Below are 23753 nucleotides of genomic sequence, written 5' to 3'. Positions count from 1 at the left end.
AGCTGTTCCTGCATATCCATTGATAGCTCGTTTGCTGTGCACACAGACGGATCTCGAACCCACGCAAAAGATCGATAATCCTCTTTAAAGTACGTCGCAAATTGTTTTGAATTGTTTTAAAATAGTTTGACTCACCAATCGGTAGATTTGTACATAAAATCCATCCGACGCTTTCTCGTGAAGACGTCGATCACATCGTTGTAAAACTCGTCTTTACGGCGCTTTAGTTTGCATCGTCTCTGACTCGGCGAGGGCTGGAAGACGTGCTGGCCCGGTCCGGTTCCGACTGGATGTTTTGATCCGTTTCAGGGTGGAAAATGTGCGAAGCTGTAGTTGCCGGTATTATATGAGCTGACGGTTTTTCCTGCTTGGTTAAAGCTGCAGGCAGGTTGTTCAGATCCCAGGACCCCGTAGAGGTCCCGCCGCTCACTGTTAGCACGGCCACATAGCCACATCTCTTCTTCCATACCAGTCAGTTTGAAACGATGCGACGAGTATTTGTCCCTTTTGCTGCAGTAGTCCATTTAAGGCTGGCGTAGACCTCCATGTTGCTATTAGTTCTTTTTTTGAATTAAAATCGAGTTTAGAGAAGTTCCTCACCGCTGTGATATCGGCGGACTCCGCTGCTGTCATTTCGACTTTGTATTTCGCGGGGATTGCGCTTACAACGTAGCTGGTGTAATGACGTCAGCTACGCAAAGGGACAGTAAGATCTCGATTTTAATTGGTTCATGTTTGATATCTAACGGAGACGATTACTGGCATAACACATTTACGTACAAAGGCACGGCAGAGTTGTGCCTTTTGACGTACAGGTTAAAGAATACAGGATCGAAGTGCGCATGCGCGGTGTGTGTCTTCTCTCTGCTCTGACTGCAGGCTGTGCCTGCTGCGCGAGGCTACTGCTGACTGTGAGTGCTTTTGGACGGGAGAGGGGCTCACGGCATCTCCCGTGGTTGAGCACAGTAGGCCTAACTGCAGAGTGATTCGTGCTTTCGATTCTACAAACACTACAAAAGTCTCCAAAAACACCATTAAAAGTCGCTAGATTTTTAGCTTTTGAAGAAAAAATAAATAAATTATTAGTTATTTATTTTTTTCAGTTTTTTTCCCCTCCCATCCTGTAGTCTACTCGCGCCCCCCCGGGAGAGAGTCCGCGCCCCCCCGGGGGGGCGCGCCCCACCGGTTGAGAACCACTGATCTAGGACATTAATTCAACAACGTTACAACAGCAGGTGTTGTGGGTTGGGGTTTTTGTTTGGGGTTATTTTCCCATTTGGCCTTCCCAGTGTTTTTGTCCCGGTTTTCCCCCTAGTCTGGTGTCATAGATTCTGTCTTATGTTTCCCTGTGTGTGTTTGTTATGCTTTCTGCTTTATTTTGGTAGTCAACTTCCTGTCTTGTCCTGTCTTGTCTAGTCTAGCTTTACTTTGTTTGTCTGATTGTCCAGCCCCGCCCTAATGTGATTCACCTGTTGTCTCATCTGTTCCCTATTGCCTCATTACCTCATGTATTTAACCCCAGTGTTTCCTTTGCCTCTTGTTAGATCCTTTTGTTCTCCAGCGTGTCATCACCTCTCCTCTGTTCCAGCTCCAGTAAGACTTCCCCGTGATATTTTGCCTGTTTACCTTCCCCTGTGAGTTTCCAGCCCTTGTGCTTCGGTTTTTGGTTTTTCTCTGGCTCCCTGTGTTTTGACGTTTTTTGGTATCCGTTGCTGCTGTGTTTTCCCCCAATAAACGCTTTTTGCCTTCCACCTGCTACACTGCGTTTGGGTCCTCCTTCCGCCCCCATCACAACATAAGGATCTAACCAGTCATGGACCCAGCAGAGTACACCTTCGAGCCGCTTCTCCACCCGCTGGACCCGTTGGCGGACCTAATGTCCTCCGCGTTCTGCCACATGCACGACGGGGATCCCACGGAGACGTGGCACCTAATGATGGTGCGGTGGGAGGAGGTAGACAGGGAGTTTGGGCCCCTCCCGGAATCGGCGGAACCGGCTGATACCAGTGTTCCGGGAGCCACTGCGGACCCAGCGCTCTCTGGAGGCGGCGTAGAGGAACTTGAGCGGCTGGAGTACACCCTCCACCGGTTCGTCACCGAATTGGGGAGGACCACAGATGCCGAGCGCCGGCTGACCATATGTGCCCTGATCAGGAACTCTGTGGCAGGCAAACCCAGGCTTTTCAGGCTTCCAGGAATAAAGGCCCTGCTAAGAGAGATCTACCAGCTGGAAGCCAGCCTGCAGACCACCTTGATTTCTGCCAGCGAGCCGGCGCCCAGCCTTCCGGACCTCCAGCCGCCTACTGCCGCCACCGCGGCGGACCCCCAGCCGCCGGTTTCCGCCGACGAGGCGGACCCCCAGCCCCAGCCGCCGGTTTCCGCCGACGAGGCGGACCCCCAGCCGCCGGTTTCCGCCGACGAGGCGGACCCCCAGCCACCGGTTTCCGCCAACGAGGCGGACCCCCAGCCACCGGCTCCCGCCGACGAGGCGGACCCCCAGCCGCCAGCTCCCGCCGACAAGGCGGACCCCCAGCCGGCGCCTGTAGAGGCGGATGCCCAGGGAGTGTGCACTGGACAGTCCTCCCTGGAATCCGCCTCTGACCCCCAGCGGTCACCCGGCCACCCAGACCAGCCGACCGACCCCTTGGACCCAGACCGAAACCGGCCGACTGGCCCCCAAGACTCAGACCGGCCGACTGGCCCCCCTGACCCCGACCGGCCGTCCAGACCTCCAGACCCCAACCGGCCGACTGGCCCCCCTGACCCAGACCAGCCGACTGGCTCCCCTGACCCAGACCGGCCGTCCAGACCTCCAGACCCCAACCGCCTAACTGGCCCCCCTGACCCAGACCAGCCGACCGGCCCCTTAGATTCAGACCAGCCGACTGGCCCCCCTGACCCAGACCAGCCCACTGGCTCCCCTGACCCAGACCGGCCGACCGGCCCCCCAGAGCAGCCGACCAGACCACCCATCCCTGACCAGAGGCCAGGCACTTCTGACCCCCGGCTGGCGCTCGGTGGCCCTGCCCTCCGGCCGACGGCCAACGTTTTTGGCCCTCGGTCGGCGGTCAGCGCCCCCGACCCCCAGTTGGTGTCTGGGCTTCCGTCCTCCCTGGGCATTGGCTCCCGGGGTCTCCCTGGTCCCGGTTCCAGGGATCCCTCGGGACTCAATCCCCTGGCTTCCTCAGGTCCTGGCCTCAGTCCCAGGTCCTCAGGAACCCCGGCCCCCCGTGTCTTTGCTTCTCCTAGTCCTAGTCTCCCTGGTCTTGTGTCTGTCCCTGTCACTGTCTTTGTCCCCATCACTGTGTCTGTTCCTGTCCCCGTCTCTGTACCTGTTCGTATCCCTGTCCCAGTGCTTGTCCCCGTGCCTACGTCTGTCCCCGTGCTTGTCTCAGTCCCTGTTTGTCTCTGTTCCAGTCTTTGTCCCTTTCCCGGTCACTGTCTCTGTCCCTGTCACCGTTCCTGTCCCCGTCTTCCTCCCTGTCCCTGTGTCCACTCCGTCCAAATTTGCCGCCACAACCGATCCGTCTGTAGTCCCACCGTCTCCGTCCGCGTCCCGTCCTGCCCGGTCTACGCCTGTCCCGTTTCCCAGTGGGTCTTCCGTGAGCCTCTCCGCGGGCTCTTCCGTGAGCCTCTCCGCGGGCTCTTCCGTGAGCTCCTCCGCGGGCTCTTCCGTGAGCTCCTCCGCGGGCTCTTCCGTGAGCTCCTCTGCGGGCTTTTCCGTGAGCTCCTCTGTGGGCTCTTCTGTGAGCTCCCCCGCGGGCTCTTCCTAGTGCGCCCCCCTGTGGGCTTCTCCGTGTTCCTCGTACTCCTAGTGCGCCCTCTCGTGGGCTTTTGTAGTATACCCATTCTTGGGTCTCTAGTGCGACCTCTTGTGGTTTGTTTTTGTACGCCCGCTCTCGCGTTCCCAGTGCGCCCTCTGTTGGGCAGTCTTATGCATCCCCTCGAACCTCCTAAGTCTCTTCTCTCGGTCGTCGATCCCTGTGTTGGTGAGTCACCCACGTTCTCTGTATCTCTCTCCCCTTCTCTGTTTTTGTTATGTATGTCTCTCTTCCGTCCTCTGTGTCATTGTTTCCCTCGTTTTGGTCTCTCAGTCTGGTCCCTCTCCTTGGTCTGGTCTTCTTTCGTTCCATCCTCCTTCTGGTTGGCTAGTCTCATTGTTTTTTTTATTTAGTTATTTGTTTCTTTGTTTGTTTCTTTATTTTTTTTCTCTCCCTGCTTCGGTTTCTTTCGGTCCCGGTGCCTGTCTGTCTCCCTCTCTGTGGTCTAGTCACGTCTCGCTCTCTTTTTGTCTGTCTGGCTTTTTGCGTCTCGTCTTCTCCCTTTTTGTCTCTCCACCCTACTCGTCCAGTCTCTCTGTGTGTCCCCTGTGCTCGGTCCCACTCCCTTCCTGTGATCTCTTTACGTGTCTCCCTGTGCTTTCCTCTCTCCATGTGTCTGTCTGGCTCTCCGCATTCCTCTTGCTCGGTCGGTGTCGCTCTGTCTCTCCCACACCAACCCTCTCGCTGTCCCTTTCACTTTGTTTTGTGTGGGTGTCTCTCTCTTTCCCTGTGTCTGTCCTGCTCTCTGGGTTTCAGTCCCTTTTTCTGCCTGTTTGTGTGGGTGACTCTCCCCGTTCCTCTCCGTTTCTAGTGTTTTTTGCCTTTCTATCTAGGCTGCGCTGTACCTGTCCCTGCTTGCTTCTCCGCTCCTTTTCTCTGTTCTTCTCCTCCTAGTCCTCTCTTGTCTTCATCCTCGCCCCTTCCCGATTACTCGTCTCAATCGCACTGTCTCTCTTGCTTTTTGTATCTGTCTGTCTTGCTCTCTGTACTGTATCTGTCTGTCTTGCTCTCTGTGCTTCTCCCTCTTTCGGTGTGGCTCTGTGTCTCACTGTCTTTCTGGTTGTATCAGTCTCTCCCATGTCTCTCTTGGTCCCTGTGTCGGTCTAGTTCACTCTGTCTCTGCGTCTTGCTGTCTCTTCCCCTTTCTATGTCTGTCTGTCTTGCACTCTGCGTCGCTGTCCCTTTCTCTCCCCCTGTTTGTTTGTGTGTAGCTCGCTCTCTTTCCGTGTGTCTCTGTCTCTTGCTCTCTGTGTCTCTCTCCGTCTCCCCGTCTCTCTCTGGCTCTCTCTCTGTGCCTGCCCCTAGTTCCTTTTCGGCTCCCTTTCTCTGTCCCTCTCCTCCAATCCCTCGCTGTCTTTGGTCCTCGCCCTGTCTCCATTGCTCTGTCTCTGTTGCTCCCTATGTCTGTCTGTCTTCTCTGTGTCACTCTCGCTCTGTTTGATGTCTCTGTCTGTCTCTCTCTCTCTTTCTGTTGGTTGTCTCTGTTTCTCCCGGTCGGTTTTGCTCTCCGTCCTGGTGTCTTTTCCCCTCTGTCTTTTTCGTTCCCGGTGTCTGTCTGTCTGTCTGTCTTGTCCTCTGTCTCTTTCTCATTCGGTTTGCTGTCTATCTCTCTCTGTCGCTCTCTCTCCTTCTATGTGGGTCTCTGTGGTTCTACCGCTCTCTCTTTCTCCTCCTCTGTCTGTCTTGTTCTGTGTCTTTCTCTGTGTCCCGCTCGCTCTCTCCCTTTGTCCCTACCCTTTGTCCCTCCTCAGTCTTTTCTCCTTTGGTCCCTCGCTCGCTACTGGTCTCAGCCCTTGTTCTGGACTTCCTTGTGCCCGCCGTTAGTGCCTTCTCTTTGTCTGGTCTTCTGTCCTATCCTTTCTCCCCTCCTGCGTCCTCTAGTCTCAGTCTTGTCCCTCCTTCGCCCTCTCCTTCATCTCCTTTCCCCATCTCCTCTTCCTTGGTCTCCTCCTTCCGGTCGCTCCCTCCTCCTCAGTCCCTCTCTCGCTCCCTCCTTCTCAGTCCCTCTCTCGCTCCCTCCTTCTCAGTCCCTCTCTCGCTCCCTCCTTCTCAGTCCCTCTCTCGCTCCCTCCTTTCCGGTCCCTCTCTCGCTCCCTCGTTCCTTCCTCTTCGGCCCTGCTCCTATCTCCGCTTCATTCCCTTGTTATGCCTCTTCCTTGTTCCCGGTTCTGGCTTCCTTTGTCCGTGCTCCCCCATGCCTTGTCCCCGTGCTCCGGGTTTCCTTCTGTCCCCTAGTTTCTCCGTCCCTTGGACCCCTCTTTTCCAGTGTCTTCCGCCCTTACTGGGTTGTTTTTTGTTCTCTTTTGGGTTTTTGTTTGGGGTTTTTGACATCTGGTATCTGTCTTTGGGGGGGGGTTCTGTTGTGGGTTGGGGTTTTTGTTTGGGGTTATTTTCCCATTTGGCCTTCCCGGTGTTTTTGTCCCGGTTTTCCCCCTAGTCTGGTGTCATAGATTCTGTCTTATGTTTCCCTGTGTGTGTTTGTTATGCTTTCTGCTTTATTTTGGTAGTCAACTTCCTGTCTTGTCCTGTCTTGTCTAGTCTAGCTTTACTTTGTTTGTCTGATTGTCCAGCCCTGCCCTAATGTGATTCACCTGTTGTCTCATCTGTTCCCTATTGCCTCATTACCTCATGTATTTAACCCCAGTGTTTCCTTTGCCTCTTGTTAGATCCTTTTGTTCTCCAGCGTGTCATCACCTCTCCTCTGTTCCAGCTCCAGTAAGACTTCCCCGTGATATTTTTGCCTGTTTACCTTCCCCTGTGAGTTTCCAGCCCTTGTGCTTCGGTTTTTGGTTTTTCTCTGGCTCCCTGTGTTTTGACGTTTTTTGGTATCCGTTGCTGCTGTGTTTTCCCCCAATAAACGCTTTTTGCCTTCCACCTGCTACACTGCGTTTGGGTCCTCCTTCCGCCCCATCACAACAAGCAGGGGTAGTCATAGTAATAGAAAGAAATATCATCATTTCACTATTCTAAGTTTTAAAGGCCCAATTCCAAACTCTAAATAGCTTTCTATTTCTGTTACCAACAAAATCCCCATAAAATATTGCCCAAATAAGAAAGTATCACAAAAGCACTGCATGTACCTAAGGTATGAAAAGGTAACATCATAGGAAGCCTCACATTTTTCTTTTATTTAACCTGAAAATGATCAAGGCCGTTTTCTATCAATCAACTAAGTAATTTAATCAATTACCACTTTCATGTGAATATTTTTAGATCAATGCATTAACTTAATTTTGATTCTTTTTTTTTTCCACCTACATCTTCCTCTTTCTTACAACAACATCATTGTTAGTTTTATCAGATCTGTTTTCTTTTAATTTAACCCTTGAGTTACCTTTTGCCCTGCAGAGGCATTTTGGTTAATTACTTTTTTTTTTAAATGAGGTTTCTTATCTGTGTTTTTTTACAGCCCCCTCTATGGAAGGGGTCAAAAGGGGAGCATCCCCCTTCCTCCACTTCAACTCATGTTAACATAGAATGTTTACATAAGCATTTCTCTTTTAGTTATTCTCCATTATTTTCTTTACCAACATTAGTAGGACACTGCACAACCCTTAAGTCCCATACATTAAAACTTCTGTTATATAAGATGGATCCCACATTGGATTGACTACTTTTATCTCTTTGCTTTTGTTTTTAAACCGAATGTTCCCTCATTTAAATCTAAATTATTTTTCTTAAACCGTTACACTATTTCCCTCTTTTCCCTAGATGGACTTTTCTCAGCCTCCTTCAGTACCACTAGGATCTGAAAGGACATTCTACTATAATTTTGATCCATCTTCAAATTGCAGACATACAAGACAAGACATACAGACATACATATAAACATTTATCAACTGTACCCAATCTGAACATTGAGTCACTATGTCCCTCCATCAAATACACTAAACCTTCTATGTCTTATTTCTTACTTTCCTTCTTTTTTTTCTTTCTTGTGAAATCATAAATTTTACATTTCTTTTCCTTCATTCTACCAGATCTCAGACATAATCTCATCTACTACCTTTGAACACCTCTTTCCGCTTACTCAAATACTTATATTGCAACAATAGTTTAATTACTACATGAGTCAACACTTCTCTTCTGCTTTCTCCTCTCTGTAACTATACCCTTGCTTCTATATAACCCACTTTTTTCTTCTTTCCCTCATTCTTACAACACCCTCTCTCTCTGTCTCTTTTCTGTATGTTTTTTCCTTTTTTTCTTCCTTTTGAATGAGCTAGCCTCTGAGCCTGGCTGAATTTGTTGTCTCAATGCAGAATCCTGATAATTTACTGTCCCTTCGCGCTCGCTTTGCAGCAGCTGTCTGTGAGTGGAGAGGGACTGTGGGCTCTGGGGCACGCATTTTCTCATCTCTTTGCGCACAATCACTGCCCCTTTATGTATGTTTACTACTGGATAAATTCCATGTGTGCCAACCGGAGAATATGGTGGTGGTCTTATGTCTAGATTTTCTGGAAATGACTGATCATTTTTCTGTCCCTGTGTTTTATCAACCCTGTCTTCCTTATCTTGTCTCCCGAATGTCCCTTATGGGGTGTGCTGCTCCCTGCATGAGCATTAAAAGACCGTGAAGAACAGCATGTTTAACTTCTACCTTCATTATTTTATTTCTCAACTTGGCACGTAATATGAGACCCACGGTTTTGGGGATCGTCCTCTAATTTAGTTATATCATCCTGTAATTTATGCATTCCATCCCACAGTGGACAGAACCACAGCTTCTCAATAATTGTTAGGTCTTTTTGTACTACAGGATCTAAATTGTCCTGTGCTTGTTTTATGCGGACATCCTGGTCTTTTGGAGTGCTCACGGCCTCGTGTTTCAACGTTACCACGGTTTATACGGTCCTGATTTCAACAGACCCTCCTCCTGTGTCTTAACCTCCGCCATATTCTCTTTTTTTTTTCTTTATTTTTTTTTATCAGACTACCTTCATTTCTTTTATCCAATTTAGAAATTACTCTTCGTGTCACCCGAACACTACCCCTTCATGTATTCTCTGTTTAGAATACACTACCTTTCATCTGATTCAGACTACCTTCATTTCTATTATCCAATTTAGAAACTACTCTTCACGTTTCCCGAACGCTACACCTTCATATATCCCCTGTTTGAGATATACTACCTTTCATCTGATTTACCAGACTACCTTCATTTCTACGGCCCAATTTAGAAACTACTCTTCACCCTCCAGACGCTACGCCCTTCCTGTATCCCCTGTTTGAAATACAGTACCTTTCATCTGATCTATACACAGACTACCTTCATTCCTATGTCCCAATTTAGAAATTACTCTTCACGTCCCTTTTGGAGGCTACACCTTCATGTATTCCCTCTTTGAAATACACTACCTTTCGTCTGGTTTACTAACTACTACTCTTCCTTTACTAATTTTCCAATTTAGCGGTGCCCTTCATGCTTACTTCATGGAGAAATATCCCGCGCGCAGGTGATATTCTACTGTAAGCACTACATCTTCATACCTATTTTTTGCAAGTACTACGTTTTCACACATTAAAATTTAAAACTTTTTCACACATCAACATCTTATCAAATTTGTCAATTTTAGCACCTAGGATACAGGCACGTTCCACATTCAGATTTTGTACATGTCCAATGCTGCAGATTTGGTATTAACAGGTTCTGCTTTACCTTTCTTGTGCCCGGGCTGAATGTGGAGACGCATCTCGTCCTAGTTGTTCACTTACTCAAGGATGGGTCCGTGCCTTCCTCGAGCCCCACGTTGGGCGCCAAATTGTTGGATGTCAATCCTGCTCCATTCTCAGGGTTCATTCAATTAGTAGTCAAAATCTCAGATGTGGATGTGTGAATCCATTTTATTACATAGGATATCCTAGAGACAAATACAGAGTCAACCTAACACGGCTCAACCCCAAATTTGTCTGATTCTCTTCTCCTGGACCCCCTGGTCTTATTCACAAAGGGTGGGGTCTCTTGGCCATAGTGGTGTGTGTGTGTGTGTGTGTGTGTGTGTGTGTGTGTGTGTGTGTGTGTGTGCCTATTCGTTATCTTTCAATTGGAATGTGACTTAAAGTTTATGACCCTCAGTTCAGGACTGGCAAAGCAAAAGATCAGTGGGCCATAAAGAAGAACATCATCAATTCAACTTCTGACACATTTGTAGAGCTGGATTATAACAAAATGTAACAGAACATCTTATATTATAAAACAGAAGTATTGCAAAACATCTTAATGTAACAAACAACAAACAACAAACTATATACTTATGACAACAAACTTAACGCATGACCAACATGTCTTCATTTATGCTGAAATAATGCTTTTACCTTTTGACTTGAATGTATAATGCAATCACCCACAATGTTTAAGCACATATAACATTTTAAATTCCAACACTTACAAGCAAAGTATCTGGTTCCTGCATCTACAGTCTCTGATATTGCAAGTGAAATGAGGTTACTACAGGATATGCAGCATGAGTTTACTATGGATTGGTTTTCAAGAGGTCTCCAAGAATATGGTGTGCAAGCTGAGGCTTTACAAAATCTAGGGAAACGTGTGTGCGAACAAAGCCCTATGCAGCGCACCCTACATGCAAGTAGTGGCACCTTAACTACACACCACAAAAGACTTCAGTTTTACAGGAGAGAATTCAATTTGGTAGAACCTGTACAAATAACCTTAGGCCATGATGACAAAGGCAAGACAAGACATTTTCACTATGTTCCCATTCTAGAAAGCTTAAGAGCTTTCTTGAAAAATGAAAGTGTACAGCTTCAAATTCTAAATCCTGTTCATGCCGACGAGAGCATGCTATGTGATATTAGAGATGGTTCGGTCTCTAAATCTAGCGAACTGTTTGCCTCTGATCCACATGCTCTTCAGATCATGTTGTTTCAAGATGCTTTTGAAGTTGCAAACCCTCTTGGGTCCGCCAGGCTAAAACACAAAGTTCTTGCTGTGTACTACACTTTAGGTAATGTCTATGCACACCACCGATCCACCGTTGACTCAATACAGCTTGTACTACTTTGTTTGGAGAAGGACTGTAAGTTTTTTGGACCTGAGAGAGTTTTTGATGTTTTGTTATCAGACTTGTGTGACCTGGAGTCAAAAGGCATTTGTGTTGAAGGGAAAACTTTCAGAGGTAGTATTGCCTGTGTCATTGGAGACAATCTTGGGTCCCACTATCTTGGGGGATTTACTGAAAATTTCAGCTGTGCTGAATATTTTTGCAGGTACTGTCATATTAAAAAAGGGGATTTTCAAAAAAATCCTCTTTTTACAGCCACAGAGAGAACACCAGCTAGTTACAGTGAATCATTGCTGGAGTTGGAAAATAACCCAGATATCCTAATGCACAAAGGCATCAAGTCAAACAGTGTTTTGAACAAACTCACACATTTCCATGTTTGTGCACCAGGACTTCCACCCTGCCTTGCCCGTGATTTATTTGAGGGCATAGTTGACTATGATTTGGCAATGTACCTGCATTTCCTAGTAAAATCAAGAAAGTGGTTCAGTTAGGATGTACTTAACCGCAGAATTGTGACTTTTAGAGGTATGCTGCTCTCCTTGTGTGTGTACATGTACACAATTCAGCAGTAAGCCAAACTCCATTCAAATGAATACGGGAGTCAGGATATAGCGTCCAAGCTCCTGGTGATTTATTTGGCGTCACCGTCATATACAGTATGAATAGGAGTGAAACTGTAGAACATAAACAAAAATATACAATAAGCAAGATGCACAAAGTTTAAACTGTAAGATAAACTCTACGTAGCTGCTAACAGTACATCAGTTGTATAGTATTTTAAGTATACGGTCAACATAGCATGCAGTTAAGCTAATACGTGTGGTTGATACTACAAGTTACCAATTTACAAAAATATGGCTTGGTAAAACATTCATCGCAAAAATAATGCCCAGATATTGTTGTATGATCTGTGTTAAACTAGTACTTACAGACGAGGCATAAACAAAAGAAGGATGGCAGCAGATGAAATAAGTGAGTCCCTTCAACAAAAATAAGGCTGCCTGCTGAAACTAAAATGGCCGACTTCCTGTTCTGGGTCAAAGTGTATCTCAAACTACAATAAATTTAAAGGGCCGGTAGCGGGTTAATTCCCTAAACTTGAAGGCAAAACACTCCCCGCCTGGCATCTGTAAATATGCCACATGTAGATAACAACTAATCAGGCCTCGTCCCTATTTTTTCAGAAGTAGAATGATCTCAGATACAGGTCTGAAGAACTTCTTGCTTGATCCCTCCTTGGTCACCTTGAGCTCTACTTTGCGAACTCTACCATCGTCGCTGGGAAAGGTGCTTGTTATGATTGCCATTGGCCAGTCGTTTCGAGCTGCTTTGCTGTCTCTTAAGACCACAACATCACCTACTTCGATGTTAGGACATGAGTCTTGCCATTTGTGACGAACTTGCAGAGTATGCAGATATTCTCGCTTCCAGCGACTCCAAAACTGATTGGCTAAGGCCTGCACCTGGCGCCACTGCTGTTTATAAAGATCCTTCTCTGTGAATTTCCCAGGTGGAGGTGGCACGCTCTGCTTCTGAGTAAGAAGCATCATAGGGGTAAGTATCAGAGGATAGTCTGCATCTGTAGAGACTGGAACTAAAGGCATGGAGTTGATAATGGCTGTCACTTCGGCCATCAGAGTGCACAGGACTTCATGAGACAAGCTGGAATAGGCTGTGCGCATCAGCATAGAATCCAAGATTCTCCGTGCAACTCCAATCATGCGCTCCCATGAACCCCCCATATGAGAAGAGTGGGGTGGATTGAAATCCCAAGTGCAACCTTGGCTGTTGACATACCTCTGTACCTTAGACTCTTTCATTACCTTGTTGAACTCTAGTTCATTGCAAGCCCCAACAAAATTTGTTCCACAGTCAGAGTGTATCTGTTTGGAGGGCCCACGGATAGCAAAGAACCTTCTTAGTGAGTTAATGAAGGATGAAGCATCCATGGACTCAATGACTTCTATGTGTACAGCGCGAGTGCTCAGGCAAGTGAAGAGCACTGCCCAACGTTTACTGTGCGATAAGCCTCCTCTTGTGCGCCTTGCAACCACATCCCAAGGACCGAATACATCCAGACCTGTGTACGTGAAAGGTGGTGAAGTGCTGAGCCACTCTTCTGGTAGGTCCGACATCTTCTGCCTCTCCATTTTTCCACGTAGCTTTCGACAGATGACGCATCCATGAAGAATGCTGCTTATGCATCTCTTGCCACTTATGAGCCATATTCCAGCTGCTCGAATGGCTCCTTCAGTGAAAGTGCGGCCTTGGTGCTCCACTTGCTCATGATAGTGACGTATTAGCAATGTTGAGACATGGTGCTTACCAGGCAAGATGATAGGGTTCTTCTCCTTGCTACTCAGATCTGCCAGCTTTAGTCTGCCACCAACTCTAAGCAGGCCGTCCTCATCTATGAGTGGATTTAGCTTGGCAAGTGGGCTTTTCTTGTTGACACTTTGTCCGTTGGAGAGAGTGTCCAATTCCTCAGAGAAAGTTGCCTTCTGCACAGAGAAGATTATAGTCTTCATTGCCTTTGACAGATCACTGACTGTGTGAGGTTTTGTACATTGATGCCAACCTCTGCACTGAGAAGGAACTCTGGTTGAGGACTGAAACGAATGAGTTACATGAATGAGTGTTGCAACCGCTCTTTGCAAAGAGTTCCAGGAAGAGAATCTGTTAAATCTCTCCGGCGTGAGTGGCTTGTTCCTTGTGCTAGTGGCACAGCTTGTCACTTGTGGTCGGATCTCTGTATCTGAGTCTGGATCAATGAGCTCAAACACATTTAGTTGTTCGCTGTAGGTTTCCTGCGGTTTATACAAGAATGCTGGTCCTGTCAGCCAGTTGGTATTGGTGAGCTGAGAAGCTTGAACAGACCTGGAAGCATGATCAGCAGGATTATGCTCTGTAGATACATAATGCCACTGTTTTGGCTGTGTGAATTGTCGAATTCTTCGAACTCTGTTGTGGACATATACGTAGAACCGTTTTGACTCGTTATATATGTACCCAAGTACCACCTTACTGTCACAATAGAAGGTGATTGCATCAAGCTGGAAATCAATTTCCTGGACAACAAGCTCAGCCATTTCCACTGCTAGTACAGCCGCACACAGCTCCAGTCTGGGTATTGTGGGCTCGGTTTGTGGTGCCAGTCTTGCCTTTCCTAGGATGAACCCAATGTTGATCTGACCATCCTCATCAGTTGTCTTGAGATATACCATGGCACCGATGGCTTTGGTTGAAGCATCTGAGAAGATGCAGATTTCCTTTCTCCTGGCGTTTGTGGGAGAGCTAACTGTGTAAGCTCGAGGGATATGAAGCCGCTGCAGGTCTTGTAGTGAGTCTCTCCATGACTCCCACGCACCCAATTTCTCTTGTGGAAGTGGAGCATCCCAGTCACTTACATCCATAGACAGCTCCCTGAGTAGAAACTTCCCTTGAATAGTGACAGGAGCAACAAACCCAAGAGGATCAAAAAGGCTGTTTATTGTGGACAGAACTCCACGACGTGTGAATGACTTGTTGCTGACAGATGCCTGGAAAGTAAATGTGTCAGGAGCAACTTCCCAGATCAAACCAAGGCTGCGCTGGGTGGGAATGGTTTCTCCATCCAGGTCAAAGTCCTTGATGTCTTTTGCATGGTCTTCCACTGGAAATGCTCTCAGGACATCTACGCTGTTTGATGTTATTTTATGAAGCCTCAAGTTTGAATCAGAGAGAGAGGCTTGTGTTCTCTTTAGCAGGGTAATAGCCTCCTCCTCAGTAGCCAAAGAAATGAGTCCATCATCCACATAGAACTCACGTTCTACAAAGTGTCTGGTGTCTGATCCATATTGCTGTTCTCCCTTCATAGCAGCTCTTCTGAGGCCGTAGGTGGCCACGGCTGGCGAGGGGCTGTTGCCAAACACATGGACCCTCATCCTATACTCAACCACATCTTTGCTTGGGTCATTATCACGATACCAGAGAAAGCGTAAGTAGTCTCCATGATCGTCTCTCTCTACAAAACAGTGAAACATCTGTTGAATGTCTGCAGTCACTGCCACACGCTCCTTCCTGAAGCGAACCAAGACACCCATGAGGCTGTTATTCAGGTCCGGTCCAGTGAGCAGAACATTGTTCAGAGAGATGCCATTGTATTGCGCGCTGGAGTCGAAAACCACTCTGATCTGGTCCGGTTTTCTTGGGTGATAAACTCCAAAAGTTGGTAAATACCAGCACTCCTTTCCCTTCGTAAGTGGAGGAGCTGGCTCTGCGTGGTTGTTGTCAAACACCTTCTGCATGAAAGCAACAAACTGTTCCTTCCTTTTTGGCTTTCGTTCTAGTGTGTGCCGTAAAGAAGTCAGACGGTTTACTGCTTGTTCTCGATTGTTTGGCAGAGGTGGTCTCGGATACCTGAAGGGGAGAGGTGCCACCCAGCTGGAAGACTCATCCTGGAAAACCTGTTCGTCCATGATCTTTAGAAAGTGTTCATCCTCTATAGAGAGTGCACGCTTTTCATCATCCACTGTTCTCTTGAAGACTGTGAGCCCGAGGGAATCCTCAACCTTGTTACTATTCCATCGTTCATGAGAGAACCCATACAATGAACTGGGATTGACCTTTTCTTTAAGGTGGACATGACTTGTGCACGGTCTAAACAAAGTAGGTCTTCCATCTTCTAGGATGCTTGTCTTATAAGTGCTAACCATGGGCTTATGGACATTCCCTAAGCATACATCACCCACCAAGACCCATCCTAGGTCTAGCTTCTGAGCAAAGGGTGTGTTACCAGGACCGTTGATCTGCTTCCTCACCTTGTTGGCTCTAAGAATGTCTCTCCCAAGAAGAAGAAGGATGTGGGCTTCGTTATCTAGAGCTGGAATCTCAGCAGCAAGGCTCTTGAGGTGGGGTTGATAGAGAGCAGCCTTAGGTGTCGGGATTTCTTCACGGTTGTCTGGTATGTCATTGCATTCAATCAGTGTCGGAAGTGTAAGACTAACTCCACCATTTAGTGCTTCAATCTGATAGCCAGACGCTCTCCTGCCTGAACTTTCTCTCATGCCGGCACATGTCTTCAAAGTGTAGGGAAGCGTATGACTTTGGATACCGAACAAATCAAAAAACTCTGACCTGGCTAAAGATCTGTTGCTCTGGTCATCAAGCATAGCATACATCTTGACAGCATTCTCTTGATGCCCTTTAGGATAGACCTTGACAAGGCAAATCTTGGAGCATGACTTTGCTGTAACGGTGCTGCCACAAACCTCGGTGCACAGAGAGTTCACAGCAGGTGTTGACGAGGCATCCTCTTTTTCCTCCTCCCCGCCGTCCTCTGATGGGGAGTTGGAGGTACTGAGTGTCCATGGAGGTGGACCAGGATGTAGAGCTGTAAGGTGATGATCACTGTTGCATTCGTCACACTTCAATGCAGCTTTGCAGTTACGAGCGAGATGTGAAGATGAAGAGCAGCACTTAAAGCAGATCCCCTGCTCTTTCAGGTAGGCTTTCCGTTCCTCAATTGGTTTCAATCTGAAGCCACGGCATTTCCTGAGTGGATGAGGCTTGTTGTGGATGGGACAGTGCTTAGCTACATCATCATTAGGTGCTGTTTTGTTCTGCGCTGCAACAGGGAAAACATTAGTTTTATGCACTGACACTGGAGCTCTGAAGTTTACACGCTTTAAAAAAGGTTTCTCACTCCGAGGAGAGCTGTTGCCTGGAAGTGCAAAGCTCGGGTCGTTTCTTGTTTTAGCCTGGTGGCATATGAAATAGGTAAAGAAAGAAAACGGAGGGTAAGAAACATGATACTCCTCCTTATACTTTGAGCCCTGAGAAATCCATTTCTCCTGTAAGCCATATGGCAGCTTCTCCACAATAGGGCTAATGCCGCGGGCGGTGTCCAAGTAAGCCAAGCCTGGTAGATAGCCATCTTCCTTAGCTGAGAGTAGCTCCATTAAAAGATCCCCTAGTTCTCTTAACTTGTGGTTGTCCTTATTTGTGATCTTTGGAAAATTGTCAAGCTTCTTAAAGAGAGCACTTTCTATGACCTCTGGAGCACTATAACACTCATCAAGCCTTTCCCAAGTCATTTTTAGAGCTGCTTGTGGGTTGCTTATGTGAACTGCCCTCAAACACCTGACGTATTCTGCTGACTCATTACCGAGCCATTTTGATAGCAAGTCCAACTGTTCTCCAGCTGTAAGGTCCAAATCCCTTATTGTGTTGAGAAAAGATGACTTCCAAGCTCTATACGTTTCTGGGCGGTCATCAAAATGTGATAAGCCGGTGCTGACAAGCTCTTTGCGTGCTAGATACTTTGCCATATCCAACATAACTGAAGACTCTGGCTGTCGAACAGGGGAACTATTTGAATACTGAGGGACATTTAACCTGGGCATTTCATGCAATATGTTATTGGTTCGTAATGTCTCTTTTTTCACCTGAGGGAGAGTTCTCCCTTGCAGCTGGACCAATGCCTGCGGGTTGCGACGTATTTGTGTGGTCTGGGGTTTCTCTGACCATTGTTGTGGGTTAAGTGGTAAGGGGCAGGCACCACCTTCAACATGCTGGTTACCATCTTCCTCCATAGCATTCAGAGAATGTTGAAAGGGAAATCCAACGGGGTGCATTGCTTGTTGCTCATGTTGGAAGTGTAAGGCTGATTTAGATTGCTGGCTCAGACGTGTAGCTTGATCTTTTACATAATCAGCCACGCGTTCCTGTGCGCCTTGTCCTGACGCTTGGTAGCTTTTTCCACTGTGAAAATCTTCACCTTCTTGTTCTGCTGCTGCCTCCAATATTTGTGCCTCGGCCGAAGCAGCTGCAGCCTCCTTTTCAAGATGCAGAGCTTCCAAATTAGCCTCTAGTCTTGCTTTTCAACTTTAATAGCAATCTCCCTGTCTGCAAATTCAACACGGGCTCTTGCAGCCTCTGCTTTTGCTCTTGCTCGTGCAGCTGCAACACCCACTGATGATCGTGATAATCGTGAGGATCGTGAGGATCGTGAATGCTGGGAACTATGAACTGATGCTCCATGGTTTGAGCCCTGAGTTTCTTTAGGGTCTTGGAAATCCATGTCATCCATGACAGTTATGTTTTGTTTACTCACTGCGATCTACTGCTGTAGCATGTTTAGCCAGCTGCGTACTCGTCTTTTCACTATGCTGCTCTCCTTGTGTGTGTACGTGTACACAATTCAGCATTAAGCCAAACTCCATTCAAATGAATACGGGAGTCAGGATATAGCGTCCAAGCTCCTGGTGATTTATTTGGCGTCACCGTCATATACAGTATGAATAGGAGTGAAACTGTAGAACATAAACAAAAATATACAATAAGCAAGATGCACAAAGTTTAAACTGTAATATAAACTCTACGTAGCTGCTAACAGTACATCAGTTGTATAGTATTTTAAGTATACGGTCAACATAGCATGCAGTTAAGCTAATACGTGTGGTTGATACTACAAGTTACCAATTTACAAAAATATGGCTTGGTAAAACATTCATCGCAAAAATAATGCCCAGATATTGTTGTATGATCTGTGTTAAACTAGTACTTACAGACGAGGCATAAACAAAAGAAGGATGGCAGCAGATGAAATAAGTGAGTCCCTTCAACAAAAATAAGGCTGCCTGCTGAAACTAAAATGGCCGACTTCCTGTTCTGGGTCAAAGTGTATCTCAAACTACAATAAATTTAAAGGGCCGGTAGCGGGTTAATTCCCTAAACTTGAAGGCAAAACAAGAGGTGAGAGTCAGAATAAGGCTAATGTTCTGCATAACAATGGGACCAAACTTGGGGGACATGCTGCCCAAAACTGGTGGCTTCTTCGGTTCTTGCCAGTACTGTTACATGACAAGATTAGAGACCCTAAGGAGGAAGTTTGGCAACTTGTATTGCTACTCAAGCAGGTGGTTGAGCTTGTGTGTGCTCCTACACTGTCACAATCACAGGCTGCCTACATGAAGGTCCTCATTGAAGAGTACGTAGAAACAAGGCATGTACTCTTCCCACTTAAAAAGCTTCGACCCAAACATCATTACCTTTTACATTATTCAGATCTCACATTAAAGTTTGGACCCTTAATTCGCATATGGACTATGCGATTTGAGAGCAAGCACAGCTACTTTAAGAGGTGTATTCGGGCAAGTAAGAACTTCAGAAACATCACAAAATCCCTTTCAGAGAGGCATCAGTTGCTGCAAGCCTACCAAAGCATGGGTAATGTGTTTTCCCTGAGTTATCATGTCTGACTGTACAAGGTTTTACCCAGAATTGTATGATAGTCAGGTTAAGGAAGCGCTAAAAGTGTTTGATGTCTCGCCATCAAATGCGGTAGTGACAGACAAAATTACTGTACGAGGCACATGCTATGCAAATGACATGCTTGTTATTTTGAGCTGCGAGGGTGGAGAGTTAACTCTCGGGCTTATTGCATGCATTGTAGTGAAACAACAAAAGACTGTGCTTCTTTTGCTTCGACAGAAAAGAGCGAATCTTGATCCAGATCTTGGTGTTTTTGAAGTAGAGGGAGAAGGTGGTACTTTTATTTGCCAAAGACTTGATGGGCTTCTTGATTACACCCAACTTAGACACTACCATAGAGGTGGCAGACTGCTGGTTACTCTTAAACACAGTCCACCATGGAACCTGTAAGGGAGAAGATCAGAAGCACACTGCCTTCACTGGAAGAGGAGCAAACAGAGACTCTTGTCACAAAGTTGACAGATATTGGAGTTAAAAATCTGGAAGACTGCACATTTTTAACAGCAGCTGACTTGGATGGGATTTTGTCGTTAATACAGTCCAGGCGGCTGATACATGCATTCTCCTCAGGTAGGTAATGGGCTTGATTAGACATTTAAACACACACACACACACCCACACACACACCCATGACACATGACAGTACATTCAGCTCTTTGTAAGTGTCTCATTCTCTTTTTTTGAAATTCACATTTTTGATTGTTCCTGTTCCTCCCTAGCATCTCAGAGCACCTTGGTTGTGTCCGGTGCTTCAAATGATTCAAATTTGAACGAGCATCTGGTGGCAATGCCGACTGTGGCGCTAAACGAGCATCTGGTGGCGACGCCGACTGTCACACCAACTGTGACACCTCCACAGAAGTTTCAAATCCCATGGCAGAAGTTCCCAGTTACGTTGATGAATGCACTGAAGGAGAAGAAGAGACCACTACCAAAAGACAGAAGACACATGATCCGGATCATCATGGAAGACATGATGGCTACTGACACCAGACCAGGCAGAAGCAAGTTGAAGCAGGTTGCACAACAGCTGGTTGAGAGATATCCTGATTCCTTCTTGGACAAATGTGGCATAAATGTTGTGGGTCAAGGTTTTGCATCCCTTGTAATGCAAATGGAGAACAGGGTTGAGAATGTCAGAAGACAGTATGCTTTTAGCACATCCCATGATGAGAGGCCCAAGAAAAAATGCAGAGCTTCTGACCGTTATGGTTGTACTCAATGGCAACCTGAGTCACTGAATGACTTTAACAGCAATGAGGGTAAAACGAAAATGCTACAAGATGCCTTTAAAGAAAACCTTCTCCCTCAGAGTGACATTAAAAGACTGATGTCTGAAACATATTATGCCCAGCGCATCACTCTGAATAGTGAGGAAAATATTATCAAAGTCCTGGAAGAATGGCCTTACCTCTTCGACACCACCCATCTGCTCGACCACACAGAGAAACTAATGGGATTTCCTGTCCAAACCAAATTGCTGAACCAAATTCAGGAGAAGGGCGAGATCATCACTGAGTTTCTTGGTAGCAAGGGAATCACAGGAGTTACTACAGACCCATTGAAACTCCTCCAGGGTCTAGTGAAGTACCTCTCAGAGGAGCAAAAGGTGCTTTTAATAAATGAAGAAGTAAGTTCTGCTGCAAAACATCAATTCCTTAATTTAGTAAATTATGATTTAGCCCAACAAATATGTCCCCTCACTAATTTCCCTATGCCTACTCTGTCTTCACCTCTCTCACAGGATGCCTTAGCAGGGCTGCCAAGCACCCCGTGCATCATAGTTATGGGTAAGGAAATGCATGTCTACTCTAAAAATATTGGGAGGTGTTGTGTATTTGTTTAATTGAAAGATGTATGTTATTTATGTTTACAGATGAAGGAAGATACAAGATGTCAGTGGATGAAGTCCCAGTTAACATAATCGGCTGTCCACTAGTTGCTGTGAGCTATATGTTCAGCCTGTATTATGTGCTGAATATAAAGTATCCAACGGGAGCAGCCCTGACTCTGGAGTTCATCCAGAGGTAAGTTTTCACCATCATTTTTGTCCGTTTTATAGTATTATTTATTTTTGCATTTTCAATTTAGACATGTTTGTATGCCACAGGTGCCTGCTGGGGATAAACCCAGAACGGGGCACGAAAGCAGAAAAGCGGGGGAAACAGTACAACGTCCCTCCAAAACTGCTTCGATTCCTGTCGGACCTTAATGACTTCAAGAATCCGTGGAAGATTTAAAGGTAATTGCACACACCTTTGTTCAGGGTAGCCGCGGGGTCTTAAAAGTAAATTTGATTATCTCAAATTAAGGCCTTGAACAAAGTCTTGGATCTAGCCAAACACCAAGCGGTAACATCTGCAAAGATTGGATCTGTGAGCGTATTAATCTGCTCGGTGTGCGTCCTATAACAAACAGAGTGAGCAGCTGCCGGACTCTAACATTTGTTGATCTGAGCAGGACTTCCCTGAGCAGACTGTTTAGAGACGATGTGACCGGCAGGTAACGTTAAAGGTTATCTGCTGCTGTAGCAGAGCTGCAAGTAACCGCTGATCTGAGCTGTGTGTTTCAGGGTTTAACACTGCTGCACAACTGTTGTTGGTGATCTACAAGAGGAATCTTCGCAGAATTTATTCTGACTTAAATAAAAGTTAGCACAGCTGTTCCGCATGGGCCATTGAGGCTCTGTGCCAAATTTGGCGTCAATTGGTTATTAGATGGCACTTATAATTTTTATAATTTGCAAAATTGCTATATGAAAAATTTACTTTGTACCTCCTAGAGCGCAAGACCCATCTGCACCAACATCTGCGTCTAAACTTGGGAGGCCCAAGCGCCCGAATAGCTCAGTTGGTAGAGCGGGCGACCATATAAAGAGGTTTACTCTGATGTGGTGGACGCGGGTTTGACTCCGACCTGCGGCCTTTTGCTCCATGCCATTCCCCTCTCTCCCCTTTCATGTCTTCTGCTGTCCTGTCAAAATAAAGGCTGAAAATGCCCCAAAATCTTGGTGGACCCTCATTACAAAAACTTATTAAAAGAACTTTGATAGTCGAAAAAATGCACAGTAATAAGTCATTCTATTTTTGTTTTCCAGCAGAAGAAGCATCTCAAACAGAGAAGGAGAGTGATGTGTGTCTGTGGACACCCATCTTTACGGAGGACAACCATGGTATTATTAACTTTTTTTAAATAAGGACCATTTTGCAAATATGAGGACATTTCAGCCGACTACACTTTATTTTCCCCGGCCTTTAAAGGCTATTTACAAGCTTCTTTCAAGTTTTCAGAGAGATCCTCAGAAACGTGCAAACATCTGTTCCTGTGCATCTACGCTTTTGTACTCTGAATACAGACTTTTGCTCTCTACTGCCCTCTACTGACATGGACTTATTTGCCCTGGAACAAGGAAAACTAGAGGAAGACATGTCACATGGTTTTAGAATGAAATGCATATTCATTGTTTGGTTTGTCTGTCACATTCTTGTTATTTAACTAATGTTAAATAAATTATAGTTATGTTGTAGAAAGGATGTTCATACCCTGTCTGAGATGTTCTTAAAATGTAAACCGCTACATTTTTAAATTCAAAATGGACTTACTATCATTGTAAAGCCTTTAGTGAAAAATGACTTATGTTACAGCCAACGCTTTCTCACTCCGATGGCGTAAAATACGGAAGTTTGGCCAGTGGCTTTCCGCGTCTGATGCAACAAAAAAGGCGTCCTTTGGCGTGTGAGGAACGTACCGGGGAGAGCAGCATCTAGCGAGTAGTATGCAATGGGGAATTTGTCGTAGGGAGGTTGGTCGGGGGGGTGGATGTGTCAAACACAGGACCTTCATTCAAGAGACCGGGGTTCAAGTCCCGTGTGTGTCCTTAACCGTCCTGTTATTACCGGGTGTCACGGAACTTTAGCATATATGTATATATATATATACTTTTAATGCCAGTAACAACTGACCAAACGTCCATATCTTATGAGATGAGAGTGAGAACGTGTTGGATGTTTTATTACTCTGTGTTCTGCTTTAATTCATCCTGTGTTCATCACACCCACCTTGTGTACAGTGTGACAAATTGTGTTAATGTTGTTTAAAGTTATTTAATTTTTTTATTTCTCTTTGGGTAATGCTTTAGTCCTTTTTGTATTTTTAAAGAATTTTGAAAGATGAGTTAAATAAAATCTTTTTTTCATCACAGATTTAAGATGTTTTACCAAAATGTATTACCAAAATAAAGTGCACCATCAAGTAACAGAAAAGTTGCATTTGTATTTCTGTAAGTAATACCAAAAATGTTTTTCATTTACTGTAGTTAAACCTTTTAATTACAGGACAAAGTCCAGGTAATGAGCTGCCAGTACATTTGCTGTTATTTTACAGATTTATGTATGATTCACAGAAAATGTTCTGTTTTTTAACTGTAGGAACACCATTAAATAACAGTAAATGTTCTGTTTTTTAACTGTAGGAACACCATTAAATAACAGTATATGTTCTGTTTTTTAACTGTAGGAACACCATTAAATAACAGTATATGTTCCGTTTTTTTACTGTAGGAATACCATTAAATAACAGTAAATGTTCCGTTTTTTTACTGGAGGAACACCGTTATTTAATTACGGTAGAAAGTCCCGGTAATGAGCTGCCAGTA

General features: G+C 45.8%; 1 protein-coding gene across 2 annotated transcripts; it reads left to right on the top strand.

Annotated features, from left to right (window-relative positions):
• The first annotated feature begins 20374 nt into the window (after window positions 1-20374).
• On the top strand, window positions 20375-22214 carry LOC116683074 (uncharacterized). Of its 2 annotated transcripts, XM_032509817.1 has the most exons (5): window positions 20375-20729; window positions 20844-20889; window positions 20976-21126; window positions 21210-21341; window positions 22197-22214. In XM_032509817.1, exons 1-4 carry the CDS (start codon window positions 20430-20432, stop codon window positions 21337-21339), a joined length of 627 nt encoding a protein of 208 aa, XP_032365708.1. In that variant the 5' UTR covers window positions 20375-20429; the 3' UTR covers window positions 21340-21341; window positions 22197-22214. The 2 variants fall into 2 exon arrangements, 1 of the variants encoding a protein (XP_032365708.1); XR_004330523.1 differs by lacking the exon at window positions 20844-20889 and having other exon boundaries at window positions 20718-20729.
• Window positions 22215-23753: the final 1539 nt, after the last annotated feature.

This window comes from Etheostoma spectabile, unplaced genomic scaffold (assembly GCF_008692095.1).
Source record: "Etheostoma spectabile isolate EspeVRDwgs_2016 unplaced genomic scaffold, UIUC_Espe_1.0 scaffold00018881, whole genome shotgun sequence".
Taxonomy (NCBI): Eukaryota; Metazoa; Chordata; class Actinopteri; order Perciformes; family Percidae; genus Etheostoma; species Etheostoma spectabile.
This window is presented reverse-complemented; position numbering and strand designations above follow the sequence as displayed.

What these genes read in the sequence shown, in the direction of transcription:
- LOC116683074 (XM_032509817.1), top strand. Translation starts at nt 20,430, where the DNA reads ATGTCTGAAACATATTATGCCCAGCGCATCACTCTGAATAGTGAGGAA. An exon ending in TGCTTTTAATAAATGAAGAA is followed by an intron (nt 20,730 to 20,843) that starts GTAAGTTCTGCT and finishes CCTCTCTCACAG; the next exon opens with GATGCCTTAGCAGGGCTGCC. An exon ending in CCCGTGCATCATAGTTATGG is followed by an intron (nt 20,890 to 20,975) that starts GTAAGGAAATGC and finishes TTATGTTTACAG; the next exon opens with ATGAAGGAAGATACAAGATG.